Source organism: Amborella trichopoda, chromosome 3, assembly GCF_054954075.1.
Source record: "Amborella trichopoda isolate Santa Cruz 75 chromosome 3, AtrichopodaSantaCruz75HAP2 v2.0, whole genome shotgun sequence".
NCBI lineage: Eukaryota > Viridiplantae > Streptophyta > Magnoliopsida > Amborellales > Amborellaceae > Amborella > Amborella trichopoda.
Window position 1 is genome coordinate 50,646,043 of NC_142338.1, and position 20,310 is coordinate 50,666,352.

General features: G+C 35.8%; 1 protein-coding gene across 4 annotated transcripts; it reads left to right on the forward strand.

Moving 5' to 3' along the window:
- Nucleotides 1–3,533: 3,533 nt before the first annotated feature.
- UVH1 (Restriction endonuclease, type II-like superfamily protein) lies at nt 3,534–15,554 on the forward strand. 4 transcript variants are annotated; one of them, XR_016051504.1, is made up of 8 exons: nt 3,534–4,804; nt 5,142–5,221; nt 9,011–9,160; nt 10,127–10,903; nt 12,870–12,977; nt 13,239–13,499; nt 13,936–14,281; nt 15,094–15,554. XR_016051504.1 is itself a non-coding variant. In XM_088861150.1 (8 exons), the coding sequence occupies exons 1-8, from the start codon at nt 3,736–3,738 to the stop codon at nt 15,299–15,301; spliced, it is 2,877 nt and encodes a 958-aa protein (XP_088717276.1). In that variant the 5' UTR covers nt 3,534–3,735; the 3' UTR covers nt 15,302–15,554. The 4 variants fall into 4 exon arrangements, 3 of the variants coding, with proteins under 3 accessions (XP_088717276.1, XP_088717278.1, XP_088717277.1); XM_088861150.1 differs by having other exon boundaries at nt 14,058–14,281; XM_088861152.1 differs by having other exon boundaries at nt 9,011–9,149; nt 14,058–14,281.
- The last annotated feature ends 4,756 nt before the right edge of the window (nt 15,555–20,310 follow it).

Below are 20,310 nucleotides of genomic sequence, written 5' to 3' on the forward strand. Positions count from 1 at the left end.
AAGGCATTTCTAGTATTTTTTTTCTTTATGTGCGAGGTGAGGTTTGTACAGGGGTCAACTTTGAACACTTACGATTAGGTGTACCTCAAAATCTCATTAAAAGATGTATTTTCAATGTCAAAACTTTTATCATAACCTAAAAGTCTATTTTTTACCCCTATAATGAAATTGAAAGCTAAAAAAATAGTGCAAATCTAACAGATTTATGAGCACTCGATAATATTGAAAATGAACGGTCTAGATAATGCGTTATAAGATATATTATTCTTAAGACTTTAATTTTTCTTTTCTTTTTTCATATCCATATATATCGAATCGCGATGATCAATTAGAGAATTTCTAGTGATGAAACAACCTTTTTTGATAGGTTTTGAGGTGCACCTTACTTCTTTAGTATAAAGTTGGCACCTTATATAATCTTTTTCCTTTCTACAAACTCATGGAGGACGCATTCAAGTGAAGTGATATGTTTAAAATGAAAACATTATTGATGAGTACGTAATTTGACCATTTCAATGATTTTTTTGATTTACTTTTGAAAGAGTTTTATATGGGTCAGGGTGTCCAAGAGCCTGTTGACTTGCATTTTCTTGATTTAGTTTTGGAAGAGTTTTATATGGATCAGCATATCCAAGAGGATGTTGACTCGCAAGTGTCTATCTTCAATCTGGATATTATGTAAGGTGCATCAAATCAAAATAATGTATGGACAATACAAAAAATCCCCCCCCCCCCCCCCTCTCCCCACCAAAATGTATTTTGAGGTTTTTTTTTTTTTCTTCATATTCATAATCACCTTGGTTTAGTTTATGTATGACTCCGCTAATTTATAGAAACCCCGTCCTTTTGTTGTACCATTTTAATGACATTTCTTTTCTATTATATTTGGTAGAGGCACCCTTAAACTCTATCGAATAGGGTCATAACTTCAAGTATGCAGCGTCAAAGCAGTAGTTAGCTTGAAAATTCCAGTTAATTAAAAAAACGCTTTGACGATGATGATCTTGTTCAAATAACTACTCGTATTTAACATGGGGAATAGCGGTTGTGCTATAACGGCAGCATGCGTCACGGTGCATTGTCTCCATAGAATTGGTTAATGAGATTGGAAATACCATGTCTCGATGGTGTGCCATGAACCATAATCAGCGCTCTTATTTTTCTAATTAAAAGATAAACTCCTCAAGAACAGCTATGAACTTTGTAAAACAATGACCGTTTACCTTATTATATAAATTCTATATTTATAGGAAAAAGTCTAAAGTCAACAACCTTAAGCAACTTTATTTGGAGAAATAAAGTTCCAATAATCCATTCCGTTTATTTTATTTGGATGATATAGATTTAATACTACTTTAATGAAAATAGACATTTAGAACATCTAAATGTTATTTCTAACTATCACCTTGCAACTCGGTGCATACACTTTTAATCGAGCTCATACTTGTTTGTTTTGGTTGTGGGCGACTTAACTGGGTACTTACAATATGAGATATTGTGATGTATATTATTCACGGATGATATAGTTTTGATCGATGAAACCCAAAGTGGTGTCAACACAAAGTTAGAACTTTGGAGGGATGCTCTTGAATTTGAAGGTTTTAAAATTAACCAGACTAAAACATAGTATATGGAATGTAAGTTTAGAAATAATAGGAGTAGAGATGAGGAAGTAGTTAAGATTGACGGCCAATAAATACAAAAAAGAACGCACATTTGATATCTTGGGTTGATAATTTAGAAAAATAGAGAAATTGAGAAAGATGTTACACATAGAATTAGAACTAGGTGGGCAAAGTGGAGATGTGCGATAAGAGTTTTATGTGATCACTGCATAACAATGAAGCTAAAGGGTAAGTTTTATATGATAATTGTGAGACCAACTTTACTTTATGAGGCAAAATGTTAAGCAGTCAAGAAACAAACATATCCATATGATAAATATAGCTAAGATGGGGATGTTGAGATGGATAAGTGGTAAGACAATATGAGATAAAGTTCAAAATGAATACATTATGAAAAAACGTAGGTATGGCTTCAATAGGCGATAAGATGAGAGAAAGTGAGCTTAGATAGGTAGCCATGTTCAATGCAGACACAATACAACACTTATTAAGAGGTGAGAGTTATTTTAAGTGGAAGGCTAAAAAGGAACAAATGGTAGGTCCAAAACAACATGTTTGGAAGTAGTGATAGAAGATATGGGGACCTATAACCTCATTGAATGTATGACACTTGATATAACAGATTAACCGATTAGGATTTGTGTAGCTGACCCCATATAATTGGGAAAATGATCTGATGATGATGATGGATTTATACTTCTAATAAGTTTATATAAGGGGTAAATCAATCTTATACTATTAAAATAAAGTGTGGTTTGAAACTCTTCTAGAAAAGAGTGTTCCGATATTGAAAACTCTCCAATTTAATCATCTCGACCTCAAGATGTGTAAATATGAAAAAAAGTTGTCTTGAAATAGTACATCTTGTAACAAACATATCTGGACTTTTATTTTAAAGATCAAATGTTTATAAATATGCTTGATCATTATAATTTTTTTTAAAATGTAAAATTTTATAATTAAAAAAAAAATAAAATTTCAAGTTATCGTAAGGTTCCCGACTCTAAAGCTACCATATAAAAAAATTAGCCTCCAGAACTACATCTATAGACAAAATTTAAAGGTGTGCCTTCCTCATACAATGGAAGGAGGGCACCTTATACAATTGATACCTATATTGTTTTGTTATGTGATTGTTTACAATAAAACCATTTATGTTTGATACAAGGTGGTCATAATTACCTATAAAACAATTTCATACAACCGTTGTATAGTAATATAATGCAACAACTTTAAAAAACCATCTTATGGCTATTTGTTTGATTCAAATTTTGAAATATACACTCATTTCATTCTAATGAACAATCACAAAAAAGAAAAAATTGAAAACACAATCTAGAAAGTATTTTTTTAGCCCAATTAACATAGGCTGTCCATTTTTGTGAGATGATTAGATCTAGGTCTTAGAAGGATTCTTTAATTTTCAATTTTTTTGGTTGACTTTATTATCATTAGATGAACAATGTTAAAAAAGAAAAACATGATTTTGAGTTTATAAAGGCTAAGATATTGAAATTCACAAAATGAATACTCTAGATTTATTTTTGGTGGGGACTCATTTTGACCATATCTAGGGTTCAAAGTGATTTTTTTTTTTTTGGATTGATTATTAAGATGAAAGGAGTGTGTGTGCAAAATTTGGGGTCATACAGATAACACAAACATGGTTTTTTAAAAGTCTCGTTATATTATACTATAATGTAACCGTTGCATTGGATCATTGCTCTTACTTATAATCATTAAATGTAAAATATTATGGCTTAGGTATGTCACAATATTCAAAAAAAATTATTTTGAAATTTAAATTTGGTAATAAAATAAATGGAGCCATCCAATCTCACATCCGCTTATCTCAATCTATACTTTCACTTTTGTTATTTTGTGCATGTGTGTGTTCTAAGCATACGCGCGCGGTACACATTCGAACACACACGCCTTCTTCACCTGATCTACCGCGCGAGAAATGCGACTTCTGTTACATTCCTAACCTAAACCCTAACCCTAAGTCCACCGCATTTCACCTTTTCTTTGAAACGCAGCGAGAATCCTAAGCCCAACCCTAATTGTCATCCATTTGCAAGTTGTCTGCGACATAACCCTAACCCTAAAAATGCTCGCTTTTCATGAACAAGTCATCTCAGACCTCCTCGAGGACGACAATGGCGGTCTGGTTGTTTTGGGCTCTGGCCTCTCTCTCCACAAGTTAGCAGCTGCCCTAATCACCCTCCACTCCAGTTCCAGTGGCTGTCTCTTCATCCTCTCTGCTTCAGATTCTCAACGCGCTGCCATTTCTCTGCAACTTCCTCCCCCTTCCCCTCTCCTCATATCCTCTACTCAATTCTTAGCCCTAGATCGGAAAAACATCTATTCTCATGGAGGTTCATTCTTCATAACACCTCGAATCCTCATAGTTGACATATTGAACTCGAATATCTCGATGTCTTCTATCTCTGGAATCATCCTCTTGAACGTCCACTCTCTGTCCGAAACTTGCACCGAGGCCTTCATAATCCGCCTTTTTCGAACTGCAAATCCTAAGGGCTTTGTTCGAGCCCTAACTGATCGACCCCAAGCCATGGTCTCTGGGTTTTCAAAGGCCGAACGTATCATGAAATCATGCCTCTTTGTTCGAAAGCTTCATATATGGCCTCGATTCCATGTCCTGGTCTCTCAGGATCTTGAGGGCTCGAACCCATTTCCTGTAATTGATATCAGAACCCCTCTCTCGAAAGCTATGAAAGGTATACAGGATGCTGTGCTCGAGGTTATGGAGGCTTGTTTACAGGAGCTCAGAAAGACCAACAAAGTCGATGTGGAGGATTTAACTGTGGAGAGTGGCTTATTCAAATCTTTTGATGAGATAGTCAGGAGACAACTTGACCCAATTTGGCATATGGTGGGGAGGAAGACCAGGCAATTGGTCTCAGACCTGAAAACAGTGAGAAAATTGGCTGATTATTTGGTTAGGTATGATTCAGTCAGTTTTTTGAAGTATTTGAATACACTTAGGGTTTCCGAAGGGGTGAGATCAGTATGGATTTTTGCAAAGCCTGCTCATAAGATATTTGAGCTTGCAAAGAGAAGGGTTTATAGAGTTTTACCGGCAGGTGGAGATACTGGGGTATCAGCAGGGAGTGCCGGTAAGAAGAGGAAGGCAAAGGAAGGGGAGTCTAATGATGGTAATATGATATCTCTCTCTCTCTCTCTCTCTCTCTCGTCATTAATTCTTTCATATCATCCCCACTCTCTCTCTAGTCATTACTTCTTTCATATGTCCCTCTCTCTCTCTCTCTCTCTCTCTCTACCCTTTCATGTCATCCCTCTGCCTCACTCTCTCAATTGGTTATACTGCCTTTTTCTCTTCTGTTGAATTGAGTCATTGCTTTCTCTCTCTCTCTCTCTCTCTCTCTCTCTCTCTCTCTCTCCCTCCCTCTCTCTCCCTCTTAAGTTTTTGGGTGGGCACTTGTTTTGCTGAGATGTTTGTGTGTTTTTTGAGAACTTTTTTTGGTTTGGCAGCAAATGAGGCCAAGGACTCTCATTCAAGTATGGTGTTGGAAGTTGTATTGGAAGAGCCACCCAAATGGAAGGTGTTGCGAGTGAGTGAGTGAGTCTCTTTGCTCTGAGTCGTTTCTTGCTCTATTTCTCCGCATATGGTCAATTTTATTGGCTGTGTTGCTCTATGATCAATCAGTGGTTTCAATTATATTATTAGGAAGCTTACAATTGTCTAGGATATTCAAAAGGGGGTCATGGTTTTACACTCTTGGGTCTTTATTCACGTAATGTCTTTTCTAGGTTGCTCATGTTTATGATTCTAGTTAATTATTTTTATTTCGTAATTAGATAGTTTTTATATAGCATAGGTTTAGGGTTTATGAAAAGACTAAACTTAAGGCATATACTGATCTATACAATAAACTAGAGAGAAGGTGACAAAAATGTCTTCAAACTAGCAAAAATGAGAGAGAATAAGTGTAAGGATCTAGATCATATTAAATGCAATTAGAGTGAGGATCATAGGATATTGGTGAAGGATAATGAGGTCAGTGAAAGGTGGCGAATTTATTTTAAAAAATTGTTAAATTCCGAATATCTTGGGAGCAAAGCGTTAGGAGAAACCTTTGACTAAAATGAGGTTGGAGGTCATAGATATATTCGCATGATTAGGATTTTTTGAAGTGAAAGAAGCTTTGAGAAGGATGGAGATAGGAAAGGCTTTAGGATCCGATGATACCCCTATAGAGGTTTGGAAGTGCATGGGAGAGTTTAGCAAATTTTTTTTTTTTTTGAATGTTAATAGAAATTTTATTAATAATATAGTTAATGAGAGTCCCCTGGTGGGCGAGACTCTCGACAAAAAAGAATAGGCCCACTGGCCCTATACAAAATGTGCTACACAGATTGCCGCCTTGCCAGTTACAAAAAGAGGTAAGGATAATCATATACAAAGTACTTGAAAATGGGGTTATAATAGTCCCCCTATATTGTCCATAGACATTTTACTAACAAAAAGAAACAAAAAGATGCTGCACAAAAAAGTGTAGCTGGCCAGATCTAATCGTTCTCGTGGGCTTTAGTTCCGTCCTTCGCCAAAAGGTCCGTGAAGGCGTTTGACATCCACGGTGTATGCTTCCATGAGACGTGCATACCCCTGCAAATATGTTGAATTTCGTCAAAACTAGGCAAGAGGTACCAGGGGGGCGACACTTCCCTGGTGGCCCAAGTGATAATATTTTGGGTGTCACCCTCCACAATAAGATGCTGTCCCCAAGAGCTTTCGAAACTTTGCAGCCCTTTGAGTAGCGCAAAAGATTCAGCATGTTGTGAATCTTGCACCTCAATGTACTCTGAGTAAGTGAAGAGGACACTGTGTTGGTGGTCGCGAAATACACCTCCTATCCTGCCGTGTCCTGGATTACCTAAGGAGCAGCCATCAAAATTAAGTTTGACTGCTTGGGGGGGTGGTTTCCAAGTGGCCACGATTTTCTTGTTCTTATTGGGCCTGTGAAGTAGGATGTTCCTCCCTTGAGGTAGGATGGAGTGTGCTGGTATTCCATTAAAATGATCATTGTTTGTCACCCAAAAAGTTACTGAGGATGTAACTTTTTGAAAATGCGATGGAACCAGAGTTACTTGTCCCCTAAAAAGTCTGGCATTCCTTGCGTTCCATAAGGTCTAGATAGTTGCTGCCATGGAAGCTTTCCATAGAATTTTTCCTGCTTTCGGCCAGTGCGAGTAGGTGTTCAGGGCAATTAGGTCCTTGATCGATTGTGGAATCACCCAGTCTACCCCAACAAGTTGTAACACACAGCCCCAAAGGTCATGTGCTACCTTACAAAGGAGGAAAAGTTGAAAATTGGACTCCTCGCTTAAGCACACACTACACCTGTTTGGAATGGGGATCCCTTTTCTTTGTAGGCGATCAATAGTAAGTGCCTTATGAGAAGCAGCTAACCAATTAAAAGTTTGCACCTTCGGGGGTGGGCTAAAGAATGCCAAACCCGAGAAAGAATGAATGTAGGATTGAGAGGGAAAGTAGGGGGTTGCGATAGGGGAGAGTTTAGCATGTTCTTACTGACCAAACTGTTCCACAAGATTTTGAGAACAAATAATATGCTAAATGAATGGATAAAAAATATTGTGGTACCTATTTACTAGAACATATGGGATATATAGAACAATATGAAATATTGAAGGATTAAAATTACAAGCCATGAAGTTGTGGGATAGAGTGATTGAGCAACGACTAGGACGTGAAATGAGTGTATCAGAAAGTCAGTTAGCTTTATGCCAGGGAGGTAAAAAATTAGGTTATTTACCTACTTAGGCAACTATTAGGAAGTTTAGGGAGAAGGGAAGGGACCTCCATATGGTCTTTATTGATTTGGAAAAAGTATATGATAAGGTATCTAGAGAGTTAATTTTGTTAGTTCTGGAAAAGAAATGAGTCTCTAGAGGATATATTGACGTGGTTAGAGATATATACAAGGGAATGCTAACATAGTTTTCAGTGGGAGCAGGCCTAGTAGAGAGACAAATGAGTTTTCAGTGGGAGTAGGCCTACATCAGGGGTCAGCATGGAGCCCACATCTCTTTGTTTTGGTTATAGACGAGTTAACGAGCCCTCTACAGGATGAGGTATTGTGGTGCATGTTGTTCGCGGATAACATAGTTTTGATTGATGAGACTGGAGATGATGTCAATGCAAAGTTAGAACTTTGGAGGGATTCCCTAGAATCTAAAAGTTTTAAAATTAGTTGGATTAAGACATAATATATGAAATGCAAATTTAGTAATAGTAGGAGTAGAAACGAGGAAGTAGTTAAGATTGATGGCCAAGAAATACTTAAAAGATATTATTTTCAATACCTAGGTCGATAGTCTAGGAGAATGAAGAGATTGAGGAAGATGTTGAGCATAGAATTAGAGCTAAATGGGAGAAATGGAGATGTGCATCCAGAGTTTCATGTGATCTCCACATACCAATGAAACTAAAGGGGAATTTTTATAGGGCAATTGTAATGCAAGCTATACTTTATGGGAAGGAATGTTGGGCGGTCAAGAAACAACATATCCCTCGGATGAGTGTAAATGAAATGAGGATATTGAGATTGATGAGTGGCAAGATAAGAAATGATAGAATTCAGAATGAATATATATGAGGGAAATTAATGGTGGCTCCAATAGGCGATGAGATGAGGGAAAGTGGATTTAGGTGGTTATTCCTAAAAAAAAAAGTGGACTTAGGTGGTTGGGCCATGTGTTATGTAGACATAATACAATACTGATTAGGAGGGACAATTTAGTTCAAGTGGCAGTCTTTAAAAGAGAAAGAGGAATGCCCAACAGGATATGGAAGGAAGTAGTGAGAAGATATATGGTGACTTATAATTTGAGTAAGGGTATGCGTCTTGGTAGAGCATAATGGTGGAACAAGATTGGTGTAGCAGATCCTAAAAAGTTGGGAAAAGGCTTGGATGATAATGATGATGGCATAATTTTTTGTATCATTGGTATTGACATATTGCTCTCAAATATTGATTTTTTATATGATTTAGCTTCATGCATTCATTAGTTTTTGTTTAAATGACAGTCGCTGAAATTTGATTTGAGCTTACCAAAATGGAATATTGAATGAAACTTGTAGCTTTCTTGTGTGCTTTAGTCAGTTTGTGTTCATATAAGTGCCTCTGTTGGATGACATTGATGTCTATTTTTGTTTCGCCTTGGGTTTTTAACAGGGTTTATGACTTGCAAAAAAGTCTTCGTTAATTTCTCTCTCCATTATTTATTCTTAGTTTTGCCCTATTTGGGTTGCATGCCTCTTGAAATGTAATATCAGTTGCCCTTTTACTGAAGTGACCTTTGGTGGAGTTTTGTGGCAGGAGGTGTTGGAAGAAGTTGAGGAAGAAAGGCAAAAGCAAGTTCTGAATGAAGATACTTGGGATGATGAGAGTAATACAGTTTTAGTTGCTTGCAAAGATGAACTCTCCTGCATGCAGCTTCAGGATTGCATCTCTAAAGGTCCTCAACAGGTGTTGTTCTAGAGATTGCTTTAATTTATATGATGTGACAATCATTTGCAAATGGAGCTAATTGACAATGTCATTTTTCCAGCTTACTGCCAGTCAAAAGTCTATTTTGGCTGCTCATTTAGGATTATTATTTTACTGCAAGCATCAGAGTTTTTTTTTTTTCCCTTTTTTTTTGTATGCATCATATTTTGGGATAATGCATGTTTATCTAGATTTTGCAGTAGTTTCTTCTTGAACTAGTGGTCTAATTTGAATTTGGTCCTGTAATGCAGCCTAGGTTTTCTTGTTTGGTCTCGTGTCTTTATTTTAGTGAAAATGGTGGTAGAATTAATATTTTGGCCTTTGGGGTTCATTTGATTATTTAAGCTGGCTTTAACTTAGATTCTATGATAAATTTTTTATTTATTTTTTATTATTATTTTGGGGAATGTTCTATAGGATGGCTGTAAGACCAGCCATTCTTTATAATGATTTTGGGGGAAGAGAGGGGGATAAGTGGCAAGTACTTCGTTATAGTGTTTATCTTTATGTTATACTGTATTTTAGATTTTTCTCAATACATATTTTTCTATACATATCATGATTTTAGAAATTCAATATCCCTTTATTTTCAAAATACTCTTCTGCTGATTCTGAAGTGGATGCCATAATTTTAGATCGAAAAAATCTCCTAACGCAATTGCCCGTCGGAGTAAGTTCAATACTTTCTCTTTTATATTTTAGGCATACTTGGTATCTATTGTATAGTATTTGGTGCCAAAATCAGTAGTACTTCATATGATCATATTGATATTGGTAAGCTTGGTATGTATAATTATATAGGTGCTTTATGCTTTTCTATCTTTCTAATATTAACATCAAGCGGTTCTAACCATGCCTTCATGTTTAAGCTAGTTTCTGCAAGTTATTATGTTATTGCTTGTTAACGTGAAAGCAAATCTTTTTTGTCTGTTTTTTGGACTTCAGGTTATGCGTGAAGAGTGGGAAAGATACTTATTGGGCAAGGCAGATTTGCATGGGCTAAAGACACGGAACAAAAAGAAATCCCAAGAACCTAAAGGTTTTGGTGTATTGAATGGGGTTATCCCAGCTAGGCCTGGAGAGAATGCAGAAGCTAGCAGCATAAGCAATCTTGAGCAATCTGCTCTTTTAGCGGCAGCAGCTGAAGTTAAAAACGTGGGTGAGGAGGAAGCTGTAACGAGGGAGCCTCAATTGCATGGAGGGAGAGGAAATCGTGGAAGAGGAAGAGGAAGAGGAAGAGGAAGTGGTGGAAAAACCTCTGGTTCAAAAGCTCGACTTCCTAAAAGTAAAGATAAAGGAAAACAAGAAAAAGGAAATAGCACTTTAATGAGTGAATCAGGCAATGAGGATCGTGCGGCAGGTGAGGGACCAGTGGCGATGGCTAGTTCTTTCACAAAGATGGGAGGGGGTGCATCCGTGGAAAATGGAAATATTGGTACTAAACCACTTCCGGTGGTACAATTTTTTGCGATGGACAGTGACCAGAAAATACTTGATGTATTCAAGCCATCAGTAATTATTGTTTACCACCCAGATATGACATTTGTCAGAGAGATAGAAGTTTATAAAGCAGAGAATCCCACTAGAAACTTGAAAGTGTATTTTTTATTTTACGAAGAGTCTACTGAAGTGCAGAAGTTTGAGGCAAGTATACGAAGAGAAAATGGAGCATTTGAATCTCTTATCAGGCAGAAATCCTTGATGATGATACCCGTTGACCAGGTTTATTCCTATGCTCGTTTCGTGTCAATATTTTGGGATGTTACCTCCTCAACCTAGCAACCAACCTCAAAAAGAGGAATTTTTATATGCATGCTTTTAGTGCCCGAAAATGAAAAAAATAACCTCCTAAGATTGAATTTGGACCGTCTTTAGGAACTCAAAATCTAATGCTCATCTGGTGATTCTAAGGTGTATCCAAAATTTTGGGTAAAAAAAATCCTTCTATGTTGTTTTTTAACCCAAGGGAGTAAGCATACAGTTTGCTTCCGTGGCAGTATGCTATACACCTTAAGATATCAAAGTCGTTGTACTTATAAAGATCACTGTTAACTTGTCTATCTTGCTCTTTTCTTGGCATTCATAAACTTTTCTGCCTTGTTGCTGATGTTCGTTGGCACTGGCTTTGAGACATGAAATGAAAAGTTTGCTTCTTAGAGGTTTTATTTGGTTGCAGATGTACTGTATAACTTTTGAATTTGTATCTAGTATTGGAGTTCTCTGTTGTTTTTTGCTATATCTATTTGCTGCTGGGAATTTCTTTATTGCTCTTTGTGGGTTTCTTTTTATTTATCCCTCCTTGACTGTGGCTGGTACAGCTAGTCCTATCTTCATGTTTAACTGAATAATTTCCTTGAAGGACACACACATACGTACGCCCTCTATTATTAGTTCTCACATATAACAGGCTTGTTCATGTTTATCACTTTTAAAAGAATGAAACTGTCATATGTATTTATTGGCTTTATGATTTTTTTCGGAGAAGCTGACTTTATATTTCTACTACTATATAGAAGATAATTACAGTTCTCCATGTTGGGTCCTTAGACCCCTCATACAAAAATTTGGTGCATAGAACAGCACCCCCTACAAAAAATGGTGCCTAGGACAGCACGCTGTGCCAAAACCAGACAAACAAAGACCAAAAATATGTTGGTACCTAACTGAAAGAACCGCTGGGGTGGTTGCACTGGTGGTATTTCATAAGGTAGTGCCTTCCTTCGCGAGGTGTCAGCAGTAGAGTTGGCTTTACACCTCGTATGTCGAACGAAGATGTGAATATGCCTGCAAAGAGAGAAAAAATGCTAAAAAAATGTCCACCAATCATCGTGGGCTGCTGGAAGCACCCATGGCCCATACTATGACATTTTTGGAGTCCCCTTCGATGGCCAGGGAGTTCCCGAAAGCTTGATTGAATCCCTTGACCCCTCTAAGATGACACAACTTTGGCCATGGTGTAGTCTGGCAAGCCGATGTAGCAAGAATAAGAAAGTGGGGTGTTGTGATTGTGGTCTCTCAAGAGGCAGCTGTAACCTGCTGGACCTGGGTTGCCAAGGGAGCAACCATCAACTTGAGCTTGATTTGATCGATGTCCGGGGTTCAAAGAGTAGCGAGCAATCTTGATGATGATTTTGGGCCCAAAGAATCACCAAAGACTTCATGAGGTCTAGATGGGCTTCTTATGAAATAGCCCATCTAGACCAGGCACTGTGCATTAATGAAATTAAAAAAGAAGAAGAAAGGTTAAGAAGACTTCTGAGCTGTGCAGACTAATTAAGGCAAATGTCAAAATGGTTCAGCTAGTTGAAATGAATAATAATCCTGGAGATCGCGGATTAACAACGTGCTGAACTAATAAAACTGATAACTCCAAGCAGCTGATCAATGGTAGCTTATTAAACCTGGTGTTATTTCCCTCGGACAATCCTTAGGGCATTACTGGATAGGCATATCAATCAATCTCTTGGTTCTGTTCTGCGCATCAAGGATTGTATTCTTTTCTACTGGTGAATGAAATGATACTGGGTTTTATGCTGAATAGTTTCATTTTTTAGGCTTTGTTCATACTTTATCTGCTGAATGCTGCTATATTTTTCATGATTAATTGGTCATATTATTTTCTTTTTTGAAAATAACTGCCCTCATTCTCTTTTGTTTCTTTTCGTACAATATTTATGACTCTCATCAGGATGGAAGGGTTGTACCAAACACTCCTGGTGAGCCGCAAAGTTTGATATCTCAGAATGCATTGACCAGGAAGGCTGGTGGTAGGAAGGCAATTGAGAAAGAAACGCAGGTAACAGCTGTTAGAAATTTCATGAGTTCTCCCATAGAAGATGTTCTTTTCACAAAGAATATTGTAATTCCATGGAAGAATTTTAGGCGTATTCTATATTCCTTTTTGTTATCACTGTCTGTCAAATGGATGGTGATTGAGAGGGAGGGACCCATCATGGTCCAACTCTTTCCACCGCCATCCATTATTTTGATTTCTCCAGTCCTTGGATTGTAGTATACTTTTCTGTTCTTTTCTATCCTCCTTGCACCAATCTCACAGGTCATAGTGGACGTGAGAGAATTTATGAGCAGCCTTCCCAATGTTCTCCACCAGAAAGGAATGAAAATTATTCCTGTCACTCTTGAGGTTGGAGATTACATTCTTTCACCACTCATCTGCGTTGAGAGAAAGAGCATTGCAGATCTCTATTCCAGCTTTGCATCTGGTCGCCTCTACAATCAAGTCGAAACCATGGTTCGTTATTACAGAATACCTGTCGTGCTCATTGAGTTTTCACAGGACAAGAGCTTCTCTTTCCAGGTACTTTTGGATTTGTTGCATGTCAACTTTTGATGTAACTTGCTAATTGCATGCAAATATATGCTCATGAGCTGCTCTAGTTAGGTCCTTTTGCTATAATAATCTCTGTTGGATGATTTCGAATGTGGGACATTACTTTTATAGTTCAACTTTTTTCATTGACGTTTCTGTTGGGAGCTAGTTACAATATATCTGCAATATGTGGTAGCAATATCTCTCCATTAATGGTTACTTTTAATTTGGTTATTTCTTTGTATGTTTTTGTGGAATAATCTGGTGCAACATGTGGTAGTGATTTTATTTATTTCTAATTGCACTTCTTGGGTCGTACGTCTCTCTCTCTCTCTCATTTGGAATTTCTGTGAAACTAATATGTCATAATCCTATCATATGAGATATTCTTATAATAGATCATTATAACTGTGAGAACCTGTAGGTACCAGTACATTTGCTGTTGATCACCACGGAACTATTCTTATATCATTAAGATTGCTGGTTACTGGCAAGAATTTTGAATAGGCAGCTTTGTTACTCTGCCCTTACTCTTGATTGTTGCAGTCTGCAAGTGAGATTGGTGATGATGTCTCCCCAAATAGCATAATATCAAAGCTATGTCTGCTTGTTCTACATTTTCCTCGCCTTCGCCTTGTCTGGTCCCGAAGCTTACATGCAACTGCTGAGATATTTGCATCCCTCAAGGCTAATCAAGATGAACCTGATGAGAGTACAGCTATGAGGGTTGGTGTCCCCTCCGAGGAGGGCATTGTGGAAAATGACGTAAGGTAAGAAAGAGGATTGTTGAAGGGTTACTGTACCATACACAGCCTTTGTATGGTGTATGATCCTTCTGGGAAACAATCATCTAACTTTTTAGTTTTTGGTAGAGTTAACTTGTACTGGTTATTCCCCTAATGGTGTTCACATGTGAGATGGAAAAGGTTGACTTTTGAAAGGGTCATCCGATTATACATGTGGTGATTAGTCACACTTTTTGCTTTTTATTGTAAGAAGTGCAAAAAAGAAATGATTTTTCATTAATATCACAATTTCTTCCCTTTTATAGTTCGTCCCTACATTTTCCGTTATAAAATACCTATGAATTTAACTTAGAAAATGTGTGCAGAATATTACTTTTTAACAAATTTTCACTCGGAAATATCTCAAGAAAATTACGTTCAGTCCAGAAGAATCTATCTCATTCTAAAATTCCTAATACCAAGATTTCTCAGTATGGTTGTACAAATTTTTACTTGGAAATATCTCAAGAAAATTATGTTCGGTCCGGAAGAATCTATCTCACCCCAAAATTCCTAATACCAAGATTTCTCAGTATGGTTTTGTTTCTCTTCCTGTGTGCATTGATTGATTCACTAAAGAGAATTTATACCATAATCCTATAGAATATGGTATAAAGTACTCTAAAGATGCATCCATCATCCATTCCTGATTACAGTTAGGGGAGATACACTTGGTTACATTTGATCTCTCCCTTCTGTTTTTGTGGTGAATGCCCCTTGGGAGTACTTTTACATACTCCATTGCATTCAGCTTTTTCCTTGATTAAAATAACACTAAGTGGATCTTTGTGTGATAGAGCTGAGAATTACAACACATCAGCTGTGGAGTTTCTAAGGCGTCTACCTGGTGTTACGGATTCTAACTATAGATCCATCATGGATGGCTGCAACAGCTTAGCTGAGTTGGCTGTGCTCCCCCTAGAAAAGCTAGCTGAACTCATGGGAGGACAAAGGGCAGCTCGGATGCTTAGGGATTTTCTCGATGCCAAGTGCCCGAACTTCTAAAAATTGTAATCTACGGCATTTGTTGAATATTTTCTTTTTCAATTGTCTCCAACTATCAAAAGCAAGGTAATATTTTCATTTTTATTCAATTTGTGGATCAACTTGATCCAAAGGTAGTAGGTGTATTTGCAGAAGATATGATCATTTATTTCATGTATTTGTGATGTTATTCTGAGAAACATAAGGACCTTTTTGGCCCTTGTTTATTAACTGGCGAAATGCAACTTCTATTATTGGAGGGGACTTGATGCTACCGAGTGTTACATTTGATTGCCATGGTTTGCTTGATATCATATGGGTTTCTCTAAGGCATCTTGTATTTCAATTTCATCATCATATCTTAGTCTGTTATGCTGCTCTATTAAGGGTCACACTCTCAGTAAGGTTATAGGTCTCCATATATTTTTTTATTACTTTCAACCATATTCTTTTGAGTCTATTTATTGTTCTTTTTTTAGCTTTTCACTTGAACTAACTACATTTTGTTCAATTATTTCAGTTTAATTACTCATAAATATGGACATAATACACTTTGTCCAAATATCAACTCATGATTCATTGGCTGTTTACCGAAAAATGCCCATTATTGATTGGTACGAGTGATGTGCAACAACACTAATTTTGGGGTGTTGATGCAAGTTGCCATCTGAGCCTTTGACTTTGTAGTGCAGCCCTTCGATTCTAACCTTGAACATGATTGGGTTCTTCTGTTTTTTCAACTTTGGAGAAGGGCCAGGTATCACTGTTTCTAATTATACACATTTTCTAATAATGCACCCAACATTGACTATTAAAGCATGAATGGAGAACTCGGTACATATATTTCCTATCGCTCATCATCTTCATCACAGCATTTTTCCAACAATTTAGGGTCTGCTGATATATATCTTGTTGCCATGGTTTGAAATGGCCTTAAAAAAAAAAGGGGTTTTTGAAAAAGGGAAAAGTTTATATTAGGTTGCAACCTTAAAATGTAGAACTACAGATGCACTTAAAAAAATCTATCGGAAAATGTTGTTTTAATATTGAGAAACCCTCTAATTGATCATCTCGACATCGAGATGTATGAATATGAAAAAAAGAAAGAAAGGATTTTGAGTCACAGAAATGGTGCATTTTGCCATACATTATCTAGAGAGTCTATTTTCAAGATTTTCATATGTTTATAGATCTATATGATTTTAACCATTTTTAAAGTTTAAAATTTTATAATTAGATATGAAAATAGAGTTTTAGACAATCTTACGAATTTTTAACACAAAAAAATACATGCTATGATAAAGTTGGAGGTGCACATTAATTAGATTGTTTAAGGTTGCAACCTTATAGAAATCGTACCCTTTGAAAAAAGGCTTATTTGTCATAAATCTTTCTTTATGATATTGGCTCTCGTAAATATTAGATCCTTTCCCTTTTTCTTTATGATATTGGCTCTCGTAAATAGTAGATCCTTTCCCTTTAGAAAATCTAGGAGTTTTGAGCTCCACCCCATGATAGAAACCTGGTCAAATCTCTTACCATGAGCAATACAAAAAAGAAGAGGAAAATTGTTTCATGTGGTGGGGATCGCATATCTACATTTGCGATCCTTGAGGTATAAAACATCCAATTTAAAGATGGGTACAAATAGGCTGTTCATCTAAAAATAAATAGAATTAATGGTCCAAATGTTTTTTAATATAATTATTATTTTTAATTTTTAAAATTTATTTATTTTTTCATATTCATGATCTCCATTTTAAAAATTACATGTCACTAAAACTTAGGTCCAAAAATCCATTTCAGACAGATTTTTAAGAGGTGACTCATTTCTAAATGGATTCTGTGTAAATCATGTCTCGGTTTTTCTCTTGTTTTCCAACTCCCAATAATCTTCTATCTTTCTAAAATGCAGTGGATTGAGGCCGACATCTGCCTTTACTAAACAGAAAACCCACCTAAATGATCCCTTTTCCTTTCTAAAATTAGGGCATTTCAGTTCTTTCTTTAGATCTCATTTCCTACCATAACCACAATGTTTTTGTCTCTATTTTGGACTACATTTTCTGCCATTTTTCTTTTTTAGAGAAGGCCATCTTCCACCCCCTTCTCTGTCATTTGCACATACTGTGTGCTTACCCTATCTTTACCTTTTAATCTTCTCTCTCCTTTTCTATGCCATGGGTTGAGAAATATAGGGTCTTGAAAGTCACAGTAATCTTTACCTTTTAATCTTCTCTCTCCTTTTCTATGCCATGGGTTGAGAAATATAGGGTCTTGAAAGTCACAGTAATCTTTACCTTTTAATCTTCTCTCTCCTTTTCTATGCCATGGGTTTAGAAATATAGGGTCTTGAAAGTCACAGTAATCTTTACCTATTAATTTTCTCTCTCCTTTTCTATGCCATGGGTTGAGAAATATAGGGTCTTGAAAGTCACAGTAAGGCATGGAGAATTAGGACGAGCACGAAGAAAATTGAAAACCCTAATCTCTTCATTTCTCTGCAACAGAAAGGAGATCTTTTCTCTAAAATATCCATCTCTAGCTGCTGCCTAACCTAAAGACCCCCATTTTCTCTTACTACGTTCTTGTACACCATTAATTTCCTTTAGACAGTTCAAAACAAATGTCTCTTCTATGTTCTCCACTATAGATGGCCTTCACCTTACTCTTCCTAATCTCAGCAGTTGTAGAAAGACAGAGAAGTCGAAAATTTGGCTTAATTTCCTAGTTTCGTAAAAGATTAGGTTACATATAGCCGAATTTAATGAATATTGTATACTTTTTCTGAATTTATCGGTAATTGTATATCAGTGTTCGAAAAATCGAACCGGCCTTAAAAACCGGCCAAGGGCCAGATTTGAGTAACTAGTTGACCTTTCAATCGGCCTAACCGGGCAGGTCCATCTAAAAGTATTAAAAAATAAAAAATAAAAAATAAAATCTAAAAAAAATATGAAAAACATATTTAGAGCATGATTAAACAAAGCACATCCAAATGAAGTTGTAACGTAGGGAAAAATAATGGATTTTAAAAAATTAATTTGTGGTCACGGGTATTTTTGAATTTTTTTTTTTAAAATGGAAGAAAAATGTAAAAATAGTATTCATGGCCAAAACACTTTCCAATCTCTGCTAAAATGATAAAAAAAATCTCATATTTTTTTGGGATATTTTTTTTTCAAAACACTTGGCCGGACCACCAAAACCGGCCAAGTTTTGGCCGAGTTTGCGAACACTATTGTATAAAGACGGCGTCCATAAAATGCCCAACTATTATGAACTATGCTTTTTATTAGGTAATTTGATAGTGATAAATTTTCATTTTTTAAAAAAAATTAAATTTTCCTAGTAATATTGTGCTCCAATTCTTTATTAAATTTATGGTTCTCTTTTTTGGAATAACCCACCTTCTGTTGATGACTTGTTCTAATAATAATTAGGAGAGAACCGAATGAGATATTGATTCATTTTTTGCTTAAAGTTGATAGAATTCACTGAAATGGAAAGAAATTTGTGATCAAATTTTTGCTAATTTGATTTCATAAAGAAAATGCATTCAAAGTAGCTCTGATTATCAATGAAGAAGGTTGGTGTAATTTTCAAATTGTTATTGTGGATTTTGCATGGAGATGTTTTTGTTGAAATTTGATTAATTTGGTTGATTCTTGTCACTCAGCAAGATTATTTATGTAGCTGAAAGAGTTGAATGTAAACAGAACTTTGAAAGAGTTGAATGTAAACAGAACTTACCAAAATTAGATTTGAGTATCTTTGGAAAAGAATGATTCAATTTGGTTCAATTTTTTGGCTACTGGGAAGGAGTTTTGTGCTACTTGTATCTGACTTGAACATGAAAAGGACACAATGAAAATTGACAAGGACTGGTTTTAGAAAGTCATAGTTTAGTTTGTTAATTTTAATGTAATTAAGGGAACCATTTGTGTGAGGGCATCACTTTTTTTGGATAGAAGAAAAAAGGACTGTGAAGAGATTTATACTAAACACATTAATATCAGGTTATCAAACATTTTTTTCCTAAGAAAAAAAAGAGGAAAAAGTTTATATAAGGTTGAAGCCCTAAAAATTTAAATTAAAGTGCACTTAAAAAATTCACTAGAAGAGATGTTTTGACGTTGAAAAACCCTCAAATCGATCATCTCAATCTTGAGATGTATGGATGTGAAAAAAAAAGATTTCAATAGTGCATTTTGTAATGCATTATCTAGGCGAACAATTTTCAATATTTTTAAATGTTTTTTAAATTTACTAGATCTATGCTATTTTTGAATATTTAAATTTTATAATTAGATATTAAAATAAATTTTCTTGCCATCGCAAAGATTTTTGCTATTGAAAATCACCTTTGGATACCATTTAGATGTACGCCTTATTTTGATTGTTTAGGGCCTCAACCTCCCCCAAAAAAAGAAAAGAAAAGTATACAATAAGACTATTTATCTTTAGTACAAGGTAGTCACAATTAATCTTGACCATTGGATGTGAAATTAGATAGCTGCATTTATTCCATCGACTAAGTTCAAACTTAAAAAGAATTTTTTTCGAACTTTGTGACACACCCAAACAATCAGATTTCAAATTAGATAGTTGTAAGTAATTGTGACTTCCTTATATAAAAGATAAATGATCTCATTGTATACAATCTCACCAAAAAAAAAAGGTATGCCCCAACAATTTTATTAGAATAGACAGAGCTTATGACTTGTGCCAATGAATTTGATAGATATGACAACAAGAGAGAGAGAACGGAGTAATGTAAAATTTCAATATATCTATGAAATAAGATCTAAATCATCTAATTTGTTTTTCATATTATATATAGCATATTTTCAAGAAAATAATTTAATTGTAGAGCTACCCATATATAATCAACAAATTTTGAAATGAGCTGAAACTGGTTTAACAACAAAATGGCAAACATGATTTTACATTTAGATGAGCAAAACATATGATTTTTTATATACCTGATTCAGTTAGAAGCTACTCAAATGAAATTGTCCGTGTTAGTA

Excerpts from the sequence above, each read along its gene's own strand:
- UVH1 (XM_088861150.1), top strand. The coding sequence starts at position 3,736 with ATGCTCGCTTTTCATGAACAAGTCATCTCAGACCTCCTCGAGGACGAC. Across the intron at positions 5,222-9,010 it reads CCAAATGGAAGGTGTTGCGA|GAGGTGTTGGAAGAAGTTGA; the intron begins GTGAGTGAGTGA and ends GTTTTGTGGCAG. Across the intron at positions 10,904-12,869 it reads TGATGATACCCGTTGACCAG|GATGGAAGGGTTGTACCAAA; the intron begins GTTTATTCCTAT and ends GACTCTCATCAG.